The sequence below is a fragment of the Bufo gargarizans genome, chromosome 11 (genome assembly GCF_014858855.1).
Source record: "Bufo gargarizans isolate SCDJY-AF-19 chromosome 11, ASM1485885v1, whole genome shotgun sequence".
Classification (NCBI taxonomy): Eukaryota; Metazoa; Chordata; class Amphibia; order Anura; family Bufonidae; genus Bufo; species Bufo gargarizans.
Genome location: NC_058090.1, coordinates 99,678,371 through 99,702,489, shown reverse-complemented (window position 1 = coordinate 99,702,489; position 24,119 = coordinate 99,678,371). Strand labels below are relative to the sequence as shown.

Below are 24,119 nucleotides of genomic sequence, written 5' to 3'. Positions count from 1 at the left end.
ATCCACGTCATCATGTATGTTCTCTACATCACCTCATTGTGCATGTCATCTACACCACGTTGTCTGCCACATCATCACGCATGTCATCTAAGCCACGTCATTGTGGTTGTCATCTAAACCTCGTCATTGTGCATGTCATCTACGCGCCATGTCTTCATCTCTCACATCTACACTACATCGTCGTCCGTCACATCTACAACATGTCATCCTCCACCTCATCTACACCACATCATTGTCCGTCTCATCTACACCACGTCATTGTCCGTCTCATCTACACCACGTCATTGTCCGTCTCATCTATGCCATGTCTTCGGCCATCTCAACTACACCACATCATTGTCCGCCTCATCTACACCACATCATTGTCCGCCTCATCTACACCACATCATTGTCCGCCTCATCTACAACACATCGTTGTCCGCCTCATCTACAACACATCGTTGTCTGTCTCATCTACACCACATCGTTGTCTCTCTCATCTACACCACATCATTGTCTGCCTCATCTACACCACATCATTGTCCGTCTCATCTACACCACATCATTGTCCGTCTCATCTACACCACATCATTGTCCGTCTCATCTACACCACATCATTGTCCGTCTCATCTACACCACATCATTGTCCGTCTCATCTACACCACATCATTGTCCGTCTCATCTACACCACATCATTGTCCGTCTCATCTACACCACATCATTGTCCGTCTCATCTACACCACATCATTGTCTGTCTCATCTATGCCATGTCTTCGGCCATCTCAACTACACCACGTCACTGTGCATCTAATCTACACCATGTCATCATCCATCTCATCTATGCCACATCTTCGTCCATCCCCACTACACCATGTCAGCATCCATCGCATCTACACCAAGTCATCATCCATCTCATCATCCATCTCATTAACCCTCTATCATCATCAACCTTATGTACCATGGTGGACGTCATGACTGTAAAAAGACAGGGGTTAGGAGCCTCTCTTATATCCAATGCTCATACCGGTGGAGTCTGATATTAGACCTTTGAACAGTTAATTTTGATAAATGAAATCTCAGGAGGCTCTGCTGTTGTGTTACGTATCTGAGGCCCCATGTAGCAGATTCTTCTGGTCCTACCAGCAGAGCGCAGCAAAGCACTGACAACAGGAGAAGAAATGGATGCTTGGATATTTTACTCTTTTCTAGGCAATACGTTTTCTTTCTGTTTTTGTGATGATCTCTTTAATGATGCTTCTTCATTGCTGTGTCACATAGCCCGGAGCCATCACTAGCTTATCTCAGAGCATCAGAGGACTCCACTTTAGGTTTCACATGCAGAATCGTTTATTTGCATGTGGCCTGCAAATAAGTCCTGACACCTGAATGTGTAGACCAGGGCTTCATTGATTGGTGAGAATGTGAGGCAGCCATCATTACCTGGTACTCTTCTGGGGTACCACCACAACCATGACCAGACATTTGTATAGAAGGTCAACAAGCGTGCCTGCTCCATACAAATGTGTGACAATAAATCCCTAATAATATCTGTACTGAATTACTGATGCATTTTGGAGGTCCAAAATACATTGACAATTTGGTTTGGTGTTGGGCGTCCATTGATGATTGCGTCAGTCCTGCTGCACACAATAACCCCTCCATTTTGGCTATTTGTAGCTTGCTTACCCGTTTTGTTAGCTGTGTATCCATCATGAAGTTGTGGACGTGCTTTTCAGCTTTGGTAAGCTCCAGCTTTCGAGCGACCACAGCCACCACTAAGGCAGTACAACCAGCACCCTGCAGGGGGACAATCGGATAGGAGACCGCTTTAATGCATTCACCATTTTTCTCCCTGGCTGAGCTCAGACCAACCCACCCAATTTTCTGCTTTTACTGAAAGGGAGAACAGCAGGTTCCAGGTCCCGGGGGAGCCCCGCTCTATAACACTTCATTGTCTCGCCCTTACAGCTGCTCGGACTGAGATTTGTCTGCTTCTTTCAATTACAAAAGCCCATTCGGTCCCTCTCCCGCAGCATGTGACCAACCATATTAACAGACCAAGAAAAACGATATGTCATATTATCAGCAGTTGTCAGAAACACCGGCTGTGAATTACGTATGGGATGATGTGAGACATCATCTGATTTACTGTGGCATTCCACCGGACTCACATAACGATTATTATTACAACTGGATGAGAGAGTCACTTAGAGAGTCACTTCAGCACAGACCCTGACGCTACCAGATCGGGTCTTCTGCCCGACCATATGGAAGTGGCAGCCGGCACTCGAGTACCAGGAAGGCAGGATCAGTCAATCAAACCGTGGACCTGCTCTATACATTAGACTTGGGAGCCCGCAAATTCCAAAATTTAGTAGAGGGTTTGAAGGGGACAAGGTGGGAATGGTGGACAATACAGACCAGCAGGAAGGGGGGGCATTCTGATTTGGTGGTATATCCAGATTCCTTTGAGTGGATGCCGGCTGTTGGCGCTGGTCATTTCTACGGTAACTTTCCCATGGGAAGTAGAAAGAGACACAACAGTCGGTCTTTGTCCTGGTCCGAGGTGATGTCATGAACTGATCGTGTTTTGGCGTTGTATGGGGAACACTCATGATAGAAAGCAGCTCAGACCCGAGCGCCGTACTCCTTTAAATAGACTCTTACAGACTGGCTGCTTCTGTCTGAATCTGCCAAGTATTTTCTATGTCCCACTGAAAGGCTTCCGTCTGGTTCCCCTCCTTCTCATTAAGCTCCATTCTTGTGTGCTCCTAATTACGGGAACGTCAAGCGCCAAGTTGTCATGTTATATTGTCTCTGGATCATCTGCCCCTCCCCCGCTTTATTATCTATTTGTATACTGTACCTGCACCCACCACCCAGTCCTATAATACATTAGCGTTCCGCAAACCCATCCAGATGAACAGTTTTATTGGGGCGTACATGGGACGAGAACGTCGCAGCAATCTTTGGGGCCCTGATGGATCCGTAACGTGCTGGTGCTACGTGAAGAAAGGATATCATTATTATTATTATTATTTTATTACGGCGGAGGCGGAAGGCCTCCGTTCTGGGCCCTGCTTTTATACTGTGTGGTCTCCATAATTGTTAAATGGAGGGAAGAACGCCTGAACGCATGTCCGCAGCCAGCAGCGTAATGAGATTTCTTCCCAGGCCTGGTCGCAGAGTATCTCGTGTGCACGTCCGACAATCAGAGCATCTCTGCAGAATTCCCTCCACTCTCTGCAGCAAAGCAATAAGTAGGTCAGGAAATCAGAGGGGTGACAAATCATACAAAATTTATACCACCTCCAATTAGAGGGATGTAACTGCATGAGGATGTTCCCTCTGAAGGACTGAATTCTACTCGTCCCAGGTGGCGGGCGGGGCTTCAGACATACAGACGTCCGGTTATACCGCGCAACGATTAATGAGGATCAGTACAGAATAAGGCTACACAACTGACATTTTTAACAGACGTTTATTTCACTGATATCTTTCTGATAAACGGACGTTAAAAATAGACCCATTCAAGTGTTATGGGGGCAGTCAGTGAAAAACGGACAAGATAGAACAGGTAAAAAAAAAGTGTCGTGTGAATAACACCATAGACGACCATTGGTCCTAAAGCAGACTTGTGATGGCCGTTAAAAAATGTATGTACACAGTGACTGCACCAGCAGAATAGTGAGTGCAGCTCTGGAGTATAATACAGGATGTAACTCAGGATCAGTACAGGATAGGTAATGTATGTACACAGTGACTGCACCAGCAGAATAGTGAGTGCAGCTCTGGAGTATAATACAGGATGTAACTCAGGATCAGTCCAGGATAAGTAATGTATGTACACAGTGACTGCACCAGCAGAATAGTGAGTGCAGCTCTGGAGTATAATACAGGATGTAACTCAGGATCAGTACAGGATAAGTAATGTATGTACACAGTGACTGCACCAGCAGAATAGTGAGTGCAGCTCTGGAGTATAATACAGGATGTAACTCAGGATCAGTACAGGATAAGTAATGTATGTACACAGTGACTCCACCAGCAGAATAGTGAGTGCAGCTCTGGAGTATAATACAGGATGTAACTCAGGATCAGTACAGGATAAGTAATGCATGTACACAGTGACTGCACCAGCAGAATAGTGAGTGCAGCTCTGGAGTATAATACAGGATGTAACTCAGGATCAGTACAGGATAAGTAATGTATGTACACAGTGACTGCACCAGCAGAATAGTGAGTGCAGCTCTGGAGTATAATGCAGGATGTAACTCAGGATCAGTCAAGGATAAGTAATGTATGTACACAGTGACTGCACCAGCAGAATAGTGAGTGCAGCTCTGGAGTATAATACAGGATGTAACTCAGGATCAGTACAGGATAAGTAATGTATGTACACAGTGACTGCACCAGCAGAATAGTGAGTGCAGCTCTGGAGTATAATACAGGATGTAACTCAGGATCAGTACAGGATAAGTAATGTATGTGCACAGTGACTGCACCAGCAGAATAGTGAGTGCAGCTCTGGAGTATAATACAGGATGTAACTCAGGATCAGTCCAGGATAAGTAATGTATGTACACAGTGACTGCACCAGCAGAATAGTGAGTGCAGCTCTGGAGTATAATACAGGATGTAACTCAGGATCAGTACAGGATAAGTAATGTATGTACACAGTGACTGCACCAGCAGAATAGTGAGTGCAGCTCTGGAGTATAATGCAGGATGTAACTCAGGATCAGTCCAGGATAAGTAATGTATGTACACAGTGACTGCACCAGCAGAATAGTGAGTGCAGCTCTGGAGTATAATACAGGATGTAACTCAGGATCAGCACAGGATAAGTAATGTATGTACACAGTGACTGCACCAGCAGAATAGTGAGTGCAGCTCTGGAGTATAATGCAGGATGTAACTCAGGATCAGTCAAGGATAAGTAATGTATGTACACAGTGACTGCACCAGCAGAATAGTGAGTGCAGCTCTGGAGTATAATACAGGATGTAACTCAGGATCAGTACAGGATAAGTAATGTATGTACACAGTGACTGCACCAGCAGAATAGTGAGTGCAGCTCTGGAGTATAATACAGGATGTAACTCAGGATCAGTACAGGATAAGTAATGTAATGTACACAGTGACTGCACCAGCAGAATAGTGAGTGCAGCTCTGGAGTATAATACAGGATGTAACTCAGGATCAGTACAGGATAAGTAATGTATGTGCACAGTGACTGCACCAGCAGAACAGTGAGTGCAGCTCTGGAGTATAATACAGGATGTAACTCAGGATCAGTCCAGGATAAGTAATGTATGTACACAGTGACTGCACCAGCAGAATAGTGAGTGCAGCTCTGGAGTATAATACAGGATGTAACTCAGGATCAGTACAGGATAAGTAATGTATGTACACAGTGACTGCACCAGCAGAATAGTGAGTGCAGCTCTGGAGTATAATACAGGATGTAACTCAGGATAAGTAATGTATGTACACAGTGACTCCACCAGCAGAATAGTGAGTGCAGCTCTGGAGTATAATACAGGATGTAACTCAGGATCAGTACAGGATAAGTAATGCATGTACACAGTGACTGCACCAGCAGAATAGTGAGTGCAGCTCTGGAGTATAATACAGGATGTAACTCAGGATCAGTACAGGATAAGTAATGTATGTACACAGTGACTGCACCAGCAGAATAGTGAGTGCAGCTCTGGAGTATAATACAGGATGTAACTCAGGATCAGTACAGGATAAGTAATGTATGTACACAGTGACTGCACCAGCAGAATAGTGAGTGCAGCTCTGGAGTATAATACAGGATGTAACTCAGGATCAGTACAGGATAAGTAATGTATGTACACAGTGACTGCACCAGCAGAATAGTGAGTGCAGCTCTGGAGTATAATACAGGATGTAACTCAGGATCAGTACAGGATAAGTAATGTATGTACACAGTGACTGCACCAGCAGAATAGTGAGTGCAGCTCTGGAGTATAATACAGGATGTAACTCAGGATCAGTACAGGATAAGTAATGTATGTACACAGTGACTGCACCAGCAGAATAGTGAGTGCAGCTCTGGAGTATAATACAGGATGTAACTCAGGATCAGTACAGGATAAGTAATGCATGTACACAGTGACTGCACCAGCAGAATAGTGAGTGCAGCTCTGGAGTATAATACAGGAGGTAACTCAGGGTCAGTACAGGATAAGTAATGTATGTACACTGTGACTGCACCAGCAGAATAGTGAGTGCAGCTCTGGAGTATAATACAGGATGTAACTCAGGATCAGTACAGGATAAGTAATGTATGTACACAGTGACTGCACCAGCAGAATAGTGAGTGCAGCTCTGGAGTATAATACAGGATGTAACTCAGGATCAGTACAGGGTAAGTAATGTATGTACACAGTGACTGCACCAGCAGAATAGTGAGTGCAGCTCTGGAGTATAATACAGGATGTAACTCAGGATCAGTACAGATAAGTAATGCATGTGCACAGTGACTGCACCAGCAGAATAGTGAGTGCAGCTCCGGAGTATAATACAGGATGTAACTCAGGATCAGTACAGGATAAGTAATGCATGTACACAGTGACTGCACCAGCAGAACAGTGAGTGCAGCTCTGGAGTATAATACAGGATGTAACTCAGGATCAGTACAGATAAGTAATGTATGTGCACAGTGACTGCACCAGCAGAATAGTGAGTGCAGCTCTGGAGTATAATACAGGATGTAACTCAGGATCAGTACAGATAAGTAATGCATGTGCACAGTGACTGCACCAGCAGAATAGTGAGTGCAGCTCCGGAGTATAATACAGGATGTAACTCAGGATCAGTACAGGATAAGTAATGCATGTACACAGTGACTGCACCAGCAGAATAGTGAGTGCAGCTCTGGAGTATAATACAGGATGTAACTCAGGATCAGTACAGATAAGTAATGCATGTGCACAGTGACTGCACCAGCAGAATAGTGAGTGCAGCTCCGGAGTATAATACAGGATGTAACTCAGGATCAGTACAGGATAAGTAATGCATGTACACAGTGACTGCACCAGCAGAACAGTGAGTGCAGCTCTGGAGTATAATACAGGATGTAACTCAGGATCAGTACAGGATAAGTAATGTAATGTACACAGTGACAGCACCAGCAGAAGGTTAGTGGCACTGTCGTATAGCAGCGTTAATTATATTTCTAGTGAAAATTGGAAAGAAAGCAGTTATTAAGCCTATTTACAATTTGACAAACAAAATATGTTCCACTCCGGACAGGGATAGATACCAGAGGCGACGCTGTGGCCTGCTCTGTTACCATGGCAACACAGCTGTATGGCCTACCACTAAGGGCTCATTACCAACCAAACAATAATAATAAATCCGTGAGAGGGAAGCCACCAGAGGAAAGAAGGTTGAAAGGAAGGGAAAACCCTCACATGAAATGACTCAGCTACAAAATGACATTAATTATACTATAAAAAAGAAAGACACGGGGCATTTCCAGGGCCGGGAATTCGAGAAAAACAATCGGTGAGCGAGATACGGTGAAAAGGAGAGAGAGAGCGAGGGAAAAATACAAGTTCCGAAAGCTGCAAAAATAATTACTGCTGGAATCCGGAGGGAAGATAATTGGAGGCCTGGAATTAGAACAAGATATTTTAATCAACGGGAGGCTGATTATATACTGCAGGCTCTGCTGAGACCGCTAATACCGAAAAAGAGGGACGCCTTCGAAGAGACACTATATGTATAGCCAAAGAACTGCTTATATATGGCACGACAGAGTCATCACTGCTCTGCTGCCGTCTACCGAAGAATAGAAACCAGAAAACAACCGTTAATGAATACGGCATGCACTTGTTTCGAGATCGTACATGTAACCCCAATTTTCTTATTTAAAGGGTTATTTTTAAAGAAAGGGGTAAAAAAAAATGTTAAAAACAAAAGCATCACTCGCCTCCAGCAGCCCCCCGCCGCTGCTGCTGCTCCAGTCTCTTCCTGGTCCCTGCTCGACAGGAAAGGCCTCCTCAGCCAATGGCTAGCTCAGGCACATCTCCACTAAGGCCAGCGATTGGCTGAGGCACATCTCCACTAAGGCCAATGACTAGCGGAGGCACATCTCCACTAAGGCCAGCGATTGGCTGAGGCACATCTCCACTAAGGCCAATGACTAGCTGAGGCACATCGCCACTAAGGCCAATGACTAGCTGAGGCACATCGCCACTAAGGCCAATGACTAGCTGAGGCACATCTCCACTAAGGCCAATGACTAGCTGAGGCACATCTCCACTAAGGCCAATGACTAGCTGAGGCACATCTCCACTAAGGCCAATGACTAGCTGAGGCACATCTCCACTAAGGCCAATGACTAGCGGAGGCACATCTCCACTAAGGCCAGCGATTGGCTGAGTGGACCTTTCCCTGTACTTCCGCCGTTTCAAGACGGGATCAGGAAGTGGAGAGCTGTGAGGATAGGAGTGTCGGGGGGTGGGGGGGAATCCCTGGTGGTTAGTAATGCTTTATTATTTTCAGCATTTTCTGGCCAAAAAGAAAAGTTATTTTTACAAATTTTCTTACTAAATATTGCTGAGTTTTGGTAACTGCCGATCAACAGGTGCTGCTGCCATGGAGTTACAGGTGTGAGCAAGTCTAGGGACCTGCAGCCCAGGAGCATGGATTGGGGACCGACATGGGAGGCATGGTCACCCTGCTTGAGTTTTTCTTGGACACCTAAGTTCAGCTCCTCGAAGGATACTTTCTCTGGAGGATGGTGAAGAAAAATCTTAAGAATCTCCCATCGAAAATCCAGCATAATGGTTTGATTTCTCATGAGAGCTTAAGTCCAAGGGGGTTTGGCAGACCCCATGGCAGTTCCTCACATCGATCTTTGACGTGTGGGTATCTGCAGTCTCAGTATGGCAACCCTTCTTTCTTACTCACCATGATGCCAGTTAGCAGGCAGACCCCCTTCCCACAGTAGGTGTTTGGCACCATGTCACCATAGCCAATGGAGAGGAACGTTATGGAAATCAACCACATGGCACCTAGGAAGTTGCTGGTGACGTCCTGCTGGTCATGATACCTGCACATGAGACAGACGAGGTCCGTTAGAACATGGCATCCGACCACCCAATATAACCTGCACTTACAATAGTGTCTGCTCAAGGATTCAGCCATTATTACTGACATCATCATTTAGAGGGGATGTTCATACCAAGGGAACTAATCTCTACAGACCCAGTCAAATCTTTTATATTATTATTTATTCCCCATTTGTCGCATTTTTTCACCATTTTTCGTAGTCTGGGTACTGTAGGGTACTAGTAAATGTCACATTGAAGGATTTACCGGTATATAGTGCAGACTTTTCCAACAAGTGTGGATTTCCCCAGCGGAGATCATTTTCACACCATCTGCTAATCCGTTTTTTTTTATCACGTGATCGGTCGCAGGCAATATTGCAGATGTGAAGACATGCTGCGAATACCGAATGGGCCTCTCATTGCCCTAGAGGATTTCAAAGATCATTTTCCGCCCGGCTGGTTCGCCAGTGACGCTGTGGGTAATCCGTAATCTTGTTTACAACCATTTTCATGCTCTGGGAAATCATTTTGGATTTAAAGGGCTTCTGCTTGAAATAAACAAATACGTCTTAGCCGTTTAGTCGCAGCGATGTCGCTCTCTGGATCAACTAGGGTTCGGAATTATTCTGGTGGCGGTAACAGCAGCGGTCTATCTGTAATATTACACACGTCTCATACTTATTCCTGCTTTACTAATAACTGGTTGTGATGTATCAGGCAATATGGCGACTGGGGGGCCACACCCTATGAGTGCAGAAGATAGAGATGAAGAGGCTTTTTTTATTTTATTTTTTTAAACTTACAGCATGTGCTGACTATTTCTTTACCTGCCCTCCCTGGCATTATATAGGCACTACTATGAGGGCTGGCATTATAATAGGCACTACTATTAGGGCTGGCATAATAGGCACTACTATTAGGGCTGGCATTATATAGGCACTACTATGAGGGCTGGCATTATAATAGGCACTACTATGAGGGCTGGCATTATATAGGCACTACTATGAGGACTGGCATTATATAGGCACTGCTATGAGGGCTGGCATTATAATAGGCACTACTATGAGGGCTGGCATTATAATAGGCACTACTATGAGGGCTGGCATTATATAGGCACTACTATGAGGGCTGGCATTATATAGGCACTACTATGAGGGCTGGTATTATATAGGCACTACTATGAGGGCTGGCATTATATAGGCACTACTATGAGGGCTGGCATTATATAGGCACTACTATGAGGGCTGGTATTATATAGGCACTACTATGAGGGCTGGCATTATAATAGGCACTACTATTAGGGCTGGCATTATAATAGGCACTACTATGAGGGCTGGTATTATATAGACACTACTATTAGGGCTGGTATTATATAGGCACTGCTATGAGGGCTGGCATTATAATAGGCACTACTATTAGGGCTGGCATTATATAGGCACCACTATGAGGGCTGGCATTATATAGACACTACTATTAGGGCTGGTATTATATAGGCACTACTATGAGGGCTGGCATTATATAGACACTACTATTAGGGCTGGTATTATATAGGCACTACTATGAGGGCTGGCATTATATAGGCACTACTATGAGGGCTGGCATTATATAGGCACTACTATTAGGGCTAGATTGTATTATAGGCACTATTGTGTCGCTGGCATTATACCACCCACACCTGGCAACAGTTGGGTGTGACCTGGATGATGTTACCCGCCCCGTTCTGCACAACCACGTTCCATCCCAATCCACCCTGGGGCACAATATTCCTGCAGACGTGGCATCCTCTGCACAGACATAAATCAGCAATTTTCATATCTCCGCTCCTAATCACCATCAATCCATTAAACATATTGGATGGGGTGATACACGGGGGACGCCTGCTCTTAACTACCGCCAGTTGGGAGCTCCTAATGGTCTTACTATAATTGCTCCCGCTAAACAGCTTTTACAAAAAAAGGAATTATTTTATTAATGCCATTATTACCGCTGATGACGACTACATCTCCGGGTGCCCGGTGGAAGTGCCGCAATCCATAATTACACTTTAATCGGCAGAAATTATGGTAGCATTATGCCTCTGACAGCCTACGCAGCTCTGGATGTGACTGGAGTATAGAATATAACAGCAGAATTGTGAATGCAGCTCTGGATGCGATGGAAATATAGAACGCAACACAACTAAATTGTAAATGCAGCTCGAGACTTGACGGTAGTATACCTCACCTCTCGCAGACTCGCACAGTCCAGGCAGCGATAATCCACAAAGAGATGCTGAAGACCAGTAACACAGTGCCCGGGCAGATGGTCATCAGCGTCTTCATGACGAAGCGAGTGTTAAAGTTGATCTTGTTGAGCGCCCCGATACTACGGGACGAAGCGTCTGTGAAAAGTTTACTGTGCAAGAGCATGACCCGGGCAATCAAGTACAGCCGCAGGAACATGGGAATGGAGAGGATAATGTCCACGTCGGCCTCGGCCTGTGATGGCGTGTAGGAAAAGGCCAGGCGGGCATTCCAAAAGAACTTGTACTCGCCAGGGATGGGATGAATGGCACAGATGAGCAGCTCCAAGCTGATGTAGAAAATCCGCTCGTAGGTCATGGCGATCCTCCAGTCATCTGCTCCATTGTCAATGACAAACAACTAGAGGAAAAGCATACAGAGAAAGGTCCAGTGAGAGTCACCAACCATACAACTGTACATCATAGGAGGCAGCATTATAGTAGTTATATTCTTGTACATAGGAGGCAGCATTATAGTAGTTATATTCTTGTACATAGGAGGCAGTATTATAGTAGTTATATCCTTGTATATAGGAGGCAGCATTATAGTAGTTATATTCTTGTACATAGGAGCAGTATTATAGTAGTTATATTCTTGTACATAGGAGGCAGTATTATAGTAGTTATATTCTTGTACATAGGAGCAGTATTATAGCAGTTATATTATTGTACATAGGAGCAGTATTATAGTAGTTATATTCTTGTACATAGGAGCAGTATTATAGCAGTTATATTCTTGTACGTAGGAGCAGTATTATAGCATTATATTATTGTACATAGGAGCAGTATTATAGTAGTTATATTCTTGTACATAGGAGCAGTATTATAGTAGTTATATTCTGTACATAGGAGCAGTATTATAGTAGTTATATTCTTGTACATAGGAGCAGTATTATAGCAGTTATATTCTTGTACATAGGAGGCAGTATTATAGTAGTTATATTTTTGTACATAGGAGCAGTATTATAGTAGTTATATTCTTGTACATAGGAGCAGTATTATAGTAGTTATATTCTTGTACATAGGAGCAGTATTATAGTAGTTATATTCTTGTACATAGGAGCAGTATTATAGTAGTTATATTCTTGTACATAGGAGGCAGTATTATAGTAGTTATATTCCTGTACATAGGAGGCAGTATTATAATAGTTATATTCTTGTACATAGGAGCAGTATTATAGTAGTTATATTCTTGTACATAGGAGGCAGTATTATAGTAGTTATATTCTTGTACATAGGAGGCAGTATTATAGTAGTTATATTCTTGTACATAGGAGCAGTATTATAGTAGTTATATTCCTGTACATAGGAGGCAGCATTATAGTAGTTATATTCTTGTACATAGGAGGCAGCATTATAGTAGTTATATTCTTGTACATAGGAGGCAGTATTATAGTAGTTATATTCTTGTACATAGGAGCAGTATTATAGCAGTTATATTCTTGTACGTAGGAGCAGTATTATAGCATTATATTATTGTACATAGGAGCAGTATTATAGTAGTTATATTCTTGTACATAGGAGCAGTATTATAGTAGTTATATTCTTGTACATAGGAGAAGTATTATAGTAGTTATATTCTTGTACATAGGAGCAGTATTATAGTAGTTATATTCCTGTACATAGGAGCAGTATTATAGCATTATATTCTTGTACATAGGAGGCAGTATTATAGTAGTTATATTCTTGTACATAGGAGCAGTATTATAGTAGTTATATTCTGTACATAGGAGCAGTATTATAGTAGTTATATTCTTGTACATAGGAGCAGTATTATAGCAGTTATATTCTTGTACATAGGAGGCAGTATTATAGTAGTTATATTCTTGTACATAGGAGCAGTATTATAGTAGTTATATTCTGTACATAGGAGCAGTATTATAGTAGTTATATTCTGTACATAGGAGCAGTATTATAGCAGTTATATTCTTGTACATAGGAGGCAGTATTATAGTAGTTATAGTCTTGTACATAGGAGCAGTATTATAGTAGTTATATTCTTAACCATATTTATTTTTATTGAAAGAAAGCAAAAGATCAGGGCCAAGACCCACACATGACATTACAATGGCGGCAATAAGGTTTCACATGGTCATCAAGCATACACGTCATGTTTAAACAATACAAGTAATCTTGCCATAATCAGTAACAAATGTTAAAGAAAAAAGGAAAAAAGGGAAGGGACAGCCAGGAGGGAGGAAAGGGAGGAGGGGGGGAAACGAGGAAGTGAGATAACTTCTGCTCTATCATATAAAATTTCTATGGACTTTCCATGGGGACCACAATTTTAAGAAGCGAGCACGTGAGTTGGTCTCCCAATGCGCAAGCTCCTCGAAGCGGTAAATCTGGTCCACCTTGTCAGTCCACATATGTAGAGTCGGTGGGGAGTCATTCTTCCACAGAAAGGGGATGAGTAACTTAGCCGCTGTAAGCAGCATCGTAGGGAGATCATGTTTAGAGGGAGTGAGAGAGCTGTTAGGGCACCATAACAGTACGAGCTTAGCATCTATTGATATCTTAGTGTTGCATATTTGGTTAACTAATGCCTCAATTGACTTCCAAAACGGTTGAATCTTGTGACAAAGCCACCAAATATGCGACAAAGACCCAGTACCTGTGCCACATCTCCAACACAATTCAGGAACCTCCGGGTTTAGTTTATGCAAGAACTCAGGTGTCTTGTACCACCTACTGAGAAGCTTAAAGGAATTTTCCTGGATCCTAACACATCGACTGAAGCCGTGTGAATGGGACAGGATGAACGCCTTCTCCGGCTCCGTAAGGGACAGGGAGAGCTCCCGTTCCCAGGAGATCACATAATTTAGCTCCGGGGGTAATGAAGAGAGTATTTCTTTATACATCTGAGATAATGGTCTAAGGGGAGGCTTGGTAGCTAAAACCTTCTTTTCAAGCCAAGAGGGGGAACTATTGCCTGCAAAAGGTCCAATACACTTTTTAGTGTCCCTTTTAAAATTTGCTAAGTGGAAAAAAGGTGCAGCTTTAACCTCAGGAAGGTCCACCACTGAATCCCAGTTCAAACTGCCATCCGGAAGGAGGACATCTCGCAGAGGAATGTCGGCGAGCTGAGACCAAATCCCGGAGGGGTTTAACACAGAAGGGTGAATGTGGCTTTGTAGTAAGTTAAGTGGCATACTAGGATTAGGGAAATTAAAAATGCGAAACTGAACCATTTTGGACCACTCAACCAACATACCTTTCCAAACCGGAGAGGAGTAGTAGTGATTGGCCGAAATAGGCCTAATACCCCACAAAGTAAGTAGCTCTTGGTTCGTAAATAGTACATTCTCAAGACGGGAGCAAAGGGAGTTTGATTGTCGAGACATAATAGCTACACATCTACAGAGCTGTACAGCAGTATAATATAACTTCACATCTGGCATCCCAAAACCTCCAAACCTCCTATCCCTTGTGAGAACAGAATAAGCTATACGAGGCGATTTGCCATTCCACAAGAAGCGTGTGAACACTCTCCGAATTTCAGTAAAATATGAGTTTGGCAACCAAATAGGGAGTGCTTGTAGCAGATACAGAAATTTGGGAAGAATAAAGGTCTTAACATAGTTCTTTCTCCCTACCCAGGAGACAAATGGAAGTTTCAAATTTTGTAGATGCGTACGTACGGTTTTCAGAAGCGGCATATAGTTAAGGGAAGCCAGATCCTGGACATTGGCCGATATATGAGTATATATATATATAATAGGAGCAGTATTATAGTAGTTATAGTCTTGTACATAGGAGCAGTATTATAGTAGTTATAGTCTTGTACATAGGAGCAGTATTATAGTAGTTATAGTCTTGTACATAGGAGCAGTATTATAGTAGTTATATTCTTGTACATAGGAGCAGTATTATAGCAGTTATATTCTTGTACATAGGAGCAGTATTATAGTAGTTATATTCTTGTACATAGGGGCAGTATTATAGTAGTTATATTCTTGTACATAGGAGCAGTATTATAGCAGTTATATTCTTGTACATAGGAGCAGTATTATAGTAGCTATATTCTTGTACAGAGGAGCAGTATTATAGTAGTTATATTCTTGTACATAGGAGCAGTATTATAGTAGTTATATTCTTGTACAGAGGAGCAGTATTATAGTAGTTATATTCTTGTACATAGGAGCAGTATTATAGTAGTTATATTCCTGTACATAGGAGCAGTATTATAGTAGTTATATTCCTGTACATAGGAGCAGTATTATAGTAGTTATATTCTTGTACATAGGAGCAGTATTATAGTAGTTATAGTCTTGTACATAGGAGCAGTATTATAGTAGTTATATTCTTGTACATAGGAGCAGTATTATAGCAGTTATATTCTTGTACATAGGAGGCAGTATTATAGCAGTTATATCCCTGTACATAGGAGCAGTATTATAGTAGTTATATTCTTGTACATAGGAGGCAGTATTATAGTAGTTATATTCTTGTACATAGGAGCAGTATTATAGTAGTTATATTCCTGTACATAGGATCAGTATTATAGTAGTTATATTCTTGTACATAGGAGGCAGTATTATAGTAGTTATATTCTTGTACATAGGAGGCAGTATTATAGTAGTTATATTCTTGTACATAGGAGCAGTATTATAGTAGTTATATTCCTGTACATAGGATCAGTATTATAGTAGTTATATCCTTGTACATAGGAGGCAGTATTATAGTAGTTATATTCTTGTACATAGGAGGCAGTATTATAGCAGTTATATTCTTGTATATAGGAGCAGTATTATAGTGGTTATATTCTTGTATATAGGAGGCAGTATTATAGTAGTTATATTCTTGTACATAGGGGCAGTATTATAGTAGTTATATTCTTGTACATAGGAGCAGTATTATAGTAGTTATATTCTTGTACATAGGAGGCAGTATTATAGTAGTTATATTCTTGTACATAGGAGGCAGTATTATAGTAGTTATATTCTTGTACATAGGAGGCAGTATTATAGCAGTTATATCCCTGTACATAGGAGCAGTATTATAGTAGTTATATTCTTGTACATAGGAGCAGTATTATAGTAGTTATATTCTTGTACATAGGAGGCGGTATTATAGTAGTTATATTCCTGTACATAGGAGCAGTATTATAGTAGTTATATTCTTGTACATAGGAGGCAGTATTATAGTAGTTATATTCTTGTACATAGGAGGCAGTATTATAGTAGGTATATTCTTGTACATAGGAGCAGTATTATTGTAGTTATATTCTTGTACATAGGAGCAGTATTATAGTAGGTATATTCTTAACCAATTCTCTTTTTATTGGTCACATCATGTGCAAACAGAAATGTACTGATACAAGATCCCTTTTACATCAATACACATTCAGGGAGATTCAAAAATAGCAGAAGTAAAATACATCTTCTCAGATACATTCAGCAATCTGCTCAAAGCAGTGGTGAAAAAAAACAAAAAAAACATCATCATAATGTGAGCACATGGACCATAATCCAAATATCGCAAAAGATATAAGTCAAAATAAATGAGAGTGAACTGGACTGGGAGACAAACAAGAGGAAAGAGGGGGGAAAGGGGAAAGGGGAAGGGGGGGGGGGATGCTCTAACCGGCCGGATATTTAAAGTTTTCCCAGGGGCGCCATGTTTTCAGAAACTTTGCACGGGTATGTGATTCCCAATGGGCCAACTCCTCAAACCTGTATAACTGATCTATTTTCCCCATCCACCTCAGAACAGTAGGAGGCTCGGTTTGTCTCCATAGAAGGGGGATTAAGAGCTTGGCTGCCGTGATAAGTATAGTAGGTAAATCTGATTTAGCTGGGGTGAGCGACGCGTTTGGGCACCAGAGTAAGATCAATTTGTGATCCAGGACAATGGAGGTAGAACAAATCTTGTTCAGTTCGTTTTCTATCTGTCTCCAATAGGGGCGAATATTGGGGCAACTCCACCATATGTGCGAGAGAGAGCCGATGCCCGCTCCACACCTCCAGCAGACCTCAGGAATCTCCGGATTAAGTCTATGTAGGAACTCAGGTGTCTTATACCAGCGGGTGAGCAACTTATACGAGTTCTCCTGAATTTTAATGCAACGGCTAAAGCCGTGTGAGTGGGTCAGTATAAAGGCTTTCTCTGGGTCAGACAGTGTAAGGGATAATTCTTTTTCCCAGGAGCCTATGAAGTGAGGTTCAGAATACGCAGAAGACAGTAATTCTTTATACATCACCGAGAAGGGTCTGCTGGAGGGTCGAGCCGACCTCAGCCTCTGCTCCAACCAAGTGGGTGAAGTAAGATGAGAGGTCTGTAGCTTCAAAAGCTTAATATCTCTCTTAAAGCTATGAAGATGAAGAAAAGCTATTGATTTAACCCTAGGCAATCCAAGTATCCCCTCCCAATCCAGCCCTCCCCCTGTGGACAGCACCTCCTGTAAAGTGTGATTTCTGAGCAAGGCCCATACTCCCGTAGCATTCGATACCGTAGGATTGATAAAGAACTGCAGGAGATGAAGCGGAAGATCGGGGCTGGGGAAGTTAAGCGTCTTGGAGCTATACAACATGGACCAGGTGAGTAGCACCCCTCTCCACAACAATGGTAATTTAGAGGCTGTAGGAGGACATGATCGAACACCCCACAGTATTAACCTTTCACGGTCGGTCAGTAAAGCTCGTTCCAAGCGTGAACAAATACTTCCAGAATGGTCTGAAAGGAGGCCCAGACCTCTGCACATTAGATTGGCTTTATAGTACCCATGGACATCAGGCAGCCCAAATCCCCCAAACCTCCTCTCCCTAGTCAGAATGGTATAGGTTATTCTAGGGGACCGACCTCTCCAAAGAAAGAGGGACAACATCCGGCGGACTTCTATGAAGTAGGACTGTGGAATCCATATAGGTAATGTCTGTATAAGGTACAAAAACCTGGGAATTATATAAGTTTTTAAGTAATTTTTTCTTCCAATCCAGGAAATAAATGGCATTTTTAAGGATTGTAGCTGCTCCTTGACAGACTTCAGTAAATGCAGGTAATTAGATGGGAACAGCTCCTTGGGATCCGCTGTTACACGAACGCCAAGAAATGGTATTTCTTTCGGGGCCCATTTGAAGGGGGTGGAGTTTTTCAGGTGTTGCACCACATTAGCAGGGCAGGAAATATTAAGGGCCACGGATTTGGAGTAATTAATCTCAAAATTGGAAACAAAACCAAACTCTTCAAAAATAGCAAGCAGTTTGGGGAAAGACGCCCTAGGGTTTGAGGTTATCACCAGGAGGTCGTCCGCAAAGGCAGCAGTCAGGTGTCTCTGAGATCCTATGGAGATTCCCTCAATCCCAGATGATTGGCGAATTTTACTTAAAAGTGTCTCCATCACCATTACAAATAGTGCTGGAGAGAGTGGGCATCCCTGACGCGTGCCATTTGTGATGCCAAATGATGGGGAAAGGGTCCCATTGACTTTGACCCTGGCAGAGGGGGCCAAATATAGTGAGAAAACGGCAGAGATAAATTGCTCTGGTATTCCAAATTTTGACATTGTTTTGGACATGAAGGGCCAGCTCACCCTGTCAAAAGCTTTTTCTGCATCAGTGCTCAGCAATGCTACCGGCACCGCCTTAGTTCTCGTCCAAGACATCAAATGCAGTAGACGGATGGTGTTCTCTGTGCCCCGTCTGCCAGGGACAAAGCCAACCTGCTCTCCATGGATTATATCTGGAAGTATCTGTTGAAGACGCTGGGCCAATATTTTCGCCCACCACTTGACATCCACATTCAATAAGGAAATGGGCCTGTAACTGCCGCATTCAAGGGGATCTTTATTTTCTTTAGGGAGAATGGTCACATGGGCCATCAAGGATTGCGAGGGCAAAGAACCACCCTTTAGTAAATAGTTGCATAAAGAGTTAAAGTAGGGGAGCAGCGTGTCCTTGAAAGTCTTATAGTATGAGATAGGTAGGCCATCGGGGCCAGGGCTTTTCCCAGATGGGATAGAAGATAATACTGTCAATATCTCTTAGTCTGTGATCGGGGAGGTGAGCTGGGAGACCTGAGAGGAGTTCAGTGACGGGAGGTTAATTGAGCTAAGGAAAGCATCTGACGCCTTGGCAATCATATCAGGAGTCGCCTGGTTAGGGGGAGGCAAGTTGTATAAACCGGAATAAAAGGCGCAAAAAGCCTTCGCTATCTCCGGTGTGGTCTTTCGTTTAATACCCGCTGCGTCCTTAATGGCAGGAATAAAGGAGTCTGCCTGTTGCTTCTTACTGAGCGCTGTCATTAGCTTATTTCCTTTGTCACCATGAGCGTAAGCTTTAAACTTCGCTCTAAACAGCAATTTGGCAGAAGTGACATTTAAAAGATTCTTTAAATAATTTCTAGCTTCATATAGTTCAGTAGCTACCTGGGAGGCCTGGGACTGCTTGTGTGAGAGCTCAAGGGCCGAGATTCGGGACACTAACAGGTTCTGGGCCTGGGAACGCTTCTTCCTGACACGAGAGCCGAGTGCAATCAGCTCACCCCTAATCACAGCTTTGTGCGTCTCCCAAATAATGGGAATAGATGGAGCAGACGGGCCAGATGCATTTATCTTAAAAAACTCTGCCAGTAAGGCTGACAATTTGGAAACACTATCAGGGTCCTGAATAAGAGTGTCATTCAGTCGCCATGTCCAGTCTTTCTTTGGGAGGTCGGTCAGAGAGAGGGTCAAGGAGATTGGCGCATGATCAGATAATACAATGTTCCCAATTTTAGCACCAGAGACAAGTGGGGCATTAACTGATGAGAGAAAAAGGTAGTCAATCCTATGGTACGATGTTTTGGCATGAGAATAAAAAGAATAATCCCTTCCAGAGGGATTCAATGTGCGCCACACATCCATTACCCCCAGTCTCCTCAAAGAGATCTTGAGACGTCTCAAGAGTCTGTGCGTAATGGATGACCTGCCTGCAGATGAGTCTAGAGACGGTTCCAGGGCCACATTAAAATCCCCTCCTAAAATAAGCATTCCCTCCTTAAAGGAGCTCAACTGCCTAAGGGTCCGAACGAGCCATGGGACCTGACCCCTATTAGGGGCATAAACATTCGCCAGGGTAACAGAGGTGCCAGCAATCAGGCCTTTGAGGAATAAAAAGCGCCCCTCAGGATCCGTGGAGGTCGCAGTAAGCTTGAACGGAAGACTCTTGTGCACTGCAATGCTGACCCCCCTGCTAGCCGACGAATGGGTGCTGTGATACCACTGGGATAATCTCGCAGTAGATAACTTTGGGATCTTCCCGGTTTTAAAATGTGTTTCCTGCAAGTAAGCTATAGAAGTTTTATCTTTTTGCAAAAGCGACAATACCTGAGATCTCTTACATGGCTCGTTCAGACCCCGGGCATTCAGTGAGGATACGACAAAGGTAGTCATGACAACCTAGTATAAAGTGTAAAAAAGAGCATATGCCACCTGAAAAACACATACTGCGAATATGTAGTAAATCTTGATAGAGCATGGAAGGAGAACAAAAGGGAAAAGATAGACGGACAGACAGGGGAAGACAACAAATGGGTGAGAAAGCAAATCAAGGACAAATAAACGAACAGTTGGATCAAGCAATCAAGCTCGCATTGTGGAAGTCCCATGAAACATCTGATGCATGTTGGACCCTTTCTCATTACGACGTTAAGCCGGGATCTGACATCAGAGGGGGGCTTCAATGGGACAACTGAGAGCCGCTGAGAGGCTTTCAGGAGGGGGGTGAACCTCATATGATGAGGAGCTGGTGAAACCCCATAACTGGACTAACTGGGGTAGAACATAACATAGCCAAACGAACAGTCCGAACCAGGACATAGCTACACGGACTCAAGTGGACAGTAGGCCACACAGACAGCCATAATCTTCAGCCAGATAGCTAGGCCACTATGAACCGCAAAACAGGATAGCGTCCATAACTTAGAACAGAACTTCTCCATTCGGATGCGATCACAGGATCTGGAGATAGGGGCATACAGCCCGGTATCTTGCTGCACAGCTGCATCTGCTGTACAAGAGGAGATGAAGAGCCCTATGCGGATAGCAGGAGGCTAAGACTTGCTGCTCAGGTAACTTGGCGGCTTTTCTTGCTTCTCTCAGCTTTCCCTGGTGAGACGTCAGACCAGGTCTCAACGCTTGGAGGGGCAGGTAAGGGTTCTCCTTGGTCTGCGGGCATCCAAGACGGGACATCAATAGGCGTCAGGCCCAGCGGACCCCAAATGGATTTCAGATCTGCCGGTGTGCGGACCGTAAGCTGCCTGCCATTCTTTAAAATGGCTAGGCCAAATGGGTATAGCCACCGGAACTGTGTGGCAGATGCCTTTAAGGCCTCTAGTAATGGCCTGAGTACACGCCGCTTTGCCAGCGTAGTGGGCGCCAGATCTTGAAAGAATAATATGGAGGAATCTGCATACCTCAGGTCTTCAGCTTCTCTGCCGGATCGGAGCAGGTCTGCCGTATCCACATAACTCAGCAGACCGCAGATCACATCCCGCGGTGGGTCTGATGGCTTTGGCCGCAATGCGCGGTGAATGCGCTCCACCACCACCGTGGCTGCCCGGTCTGGGCCTAGTAGCTGGGCGAAAATTTCAGACGCCACCTTTCGGAGGGCCTCGTGCGCAATGGATTCCGGTAAGCCTCTAATTCTCAGGTTCCGACGTCTGCTCCGGTTCTCCTGGTCCTCTATCCGGAGTAAGGCTTCATTAAGCATATCCCGGTGCGCCTGTAGAGCCTGGCAGGTCTTTCCTTCATGCAGAAGGATCGCTTCTTGTGAATTTTCCAGCGCCATTACTCTGTGGCCCAGGCCCCGAAGGTCTTCTTTAATATCCTCTAGATCCCTCTTCAGGGGGGCCAGAGCCGCATCCAGAAGCTCTTTAAGAACTTCTTTAGACAGATTTGAGCGCCTCCGCGGTAGTCTGCATACCGATGCCTCCGATGCGTTTCCCGCTTCAGACGGGTCTTCAGCGTCTGATGGCTGTGGCGCGCGCGGCGCCATCTTGGAGCTCTCGGTGGGACGCAGTTTTGCCTGCTTTGTGAGGTACTGCTCCATATCAGGCTGCTTCGAACGAGCGGGTGTCAGCTCAAGATGTTCCTTGGGTCGGTCTTTGCCTGATTTCCCCATTAGTGTGCGTATTATAGCAGATAAAGGGGTTTAATAACCAGCAGAAGTGAGGAGCTCAGGAAGCTGCTGCCATTCAGCTTCAAGGTCAAGCTCCGCCCCCCATAGTAGTTATATTCTTGTACATAGGAGCAGTATTATAGTAGGTATATTCTTGTACATAGGGGCAGTATTATAGTAGTTATATTCTTGTACATAGGAGCAGTATTATAGTAGGTATATTCTTGTACATAGGAGCAGTATTATAGTAGGTATATTCTTGTACATAGGAGCAGTATTATAGTAGTTATATTCTTGTACATAGGAGCAGTATTATAGTAGTTATATTCTTGTACATAGGAGACAGTATTATAGCAGTTATATTCTTGTACATAGGAGCAGTATTATAGTAGTTATATTCTTGTACATAGGAGCAGTATTATAGTAGTTATATTCTTGTACATAGGAGCAGTATTATAGTAGGTATATTCTTGTACATAGGAGCAGTATTATAGTAGTTATATTCTTGTACATAGGAGCAGTATTATAGTAGTTATATTCTTGTACATAGGAGACAGTATTATAGCAGTTATATTCCTGTACATAGGAGCAGTATTATAGTAGTTATATTCTTGTACATAGGAGGCAGTATTCTAGTAGTTATATTCTTGTACATAGGAGCAGTATATAGTAGTTATATTCTCTTGTACATAGGAGCAGTATTATAGTAGTTATATTCTTGTACATAGGAGCAGTATTATAGTAGTATATTCTTGTACATCGGAGGCAGTATTATAGTAGTTATATTCTTGTACATAGGAAGCAGGTATTAATAGTTAGTTATTATATTCCTTGTACATCCAGAGACAGTATTATAAGCTAGTTATATTCCTGTTACCATAGAGGCAGTATATAGTAGTTATATTCTGCTACATAGGAGGCAGTATTATAGTAGATTATTTCCTGGCACATAGGAGCAGTATTATAGTAGTATATTCTTGTACATAGGAGGCAGTATTATATATAGTTATACTTCATTGTACATAGGAGCAGTATTATAGTAGTTATATTCTTCGTACATAGGAGTCAGTATTATAGTAGGTATATTCTTGTACATAGGAGCAGTATTATAGTAGTTATATTCTTGTACATAGGAGCAGTATTATAGTAGTTATATTCTTGTACATAGGAGCAGTATTATAGTAGTTATATTCTTGTACATAGGAGGTATTATAGTAGTTATATTCTTGTACATAGGAGCAGTATTATAGTAGTTATATTCTTGTACATAGGAGGCAGTATTATAGTAGTTATATTCTTGTACATAGGAGGTAGTATTATAGTAGTTATATTCTTGTACATAGGAGCAGTATTATAGTAGTTATATTCTTGTACATAGGAGCAGTATTATAGTAGTTATATTCTTGTACATAGGAGGCAGTAGTATAGTAGTTATATTCTTGTACATAGGAGCAGTATTATAGTAGTTATATTCCTGTACATAGGAGCAGTATTATAGTAGTTATATTCTTGTACATAGGGGCAGTATTATAGTAGTTATATTCTTGTACATATAGGGCAGTATTATAGCAGTTATATTCTTGTACATAGGAGCAGTATTATAGTGTCTATTCTGTACACAGGAGCAGTATTATAGTAGTTATATTCCTGTACATAGGAGCAGTATTATAG

At 43.0% G+C, this 24,119-nt stretch overlaps 1 protein-coding gene across 2 annotated transcripts in view; it reads right to left on the bottom strand.

Annotated features, from left to right (window-relative positions):
* KCNN3 (potassium calcium-activated channel subfamily N member 3) overlaps positions 1 to 24,119 on the bottom strand; it is an 84,026-nt gene that overhangs the window by 4,238 nt on the left and 55,669 nt on the right. For both annotated transcript variants that reach the window (XM_044271967.1, XM_044271968.1), the window contains 3 exons: positions 11,295 to 11,713; positions 8,929 to 9,070; positions 1,666 to 1,776 (listed from right to left, as the gene is read on the bottom strand). In XM_044271967.1, coding sequence (XP_044127902.1) covers positions 1,666 to 1,776; positions 8,929 to 9,070; positions 11,295 to 11,713 — 672 coding nt within the window. The remainder of the gene's footprint in view (positions 1 to 1,665; positions 1,777 to 8,928; positions 9,071 to 11,294; positions 11,714 to 24,119) is intronic.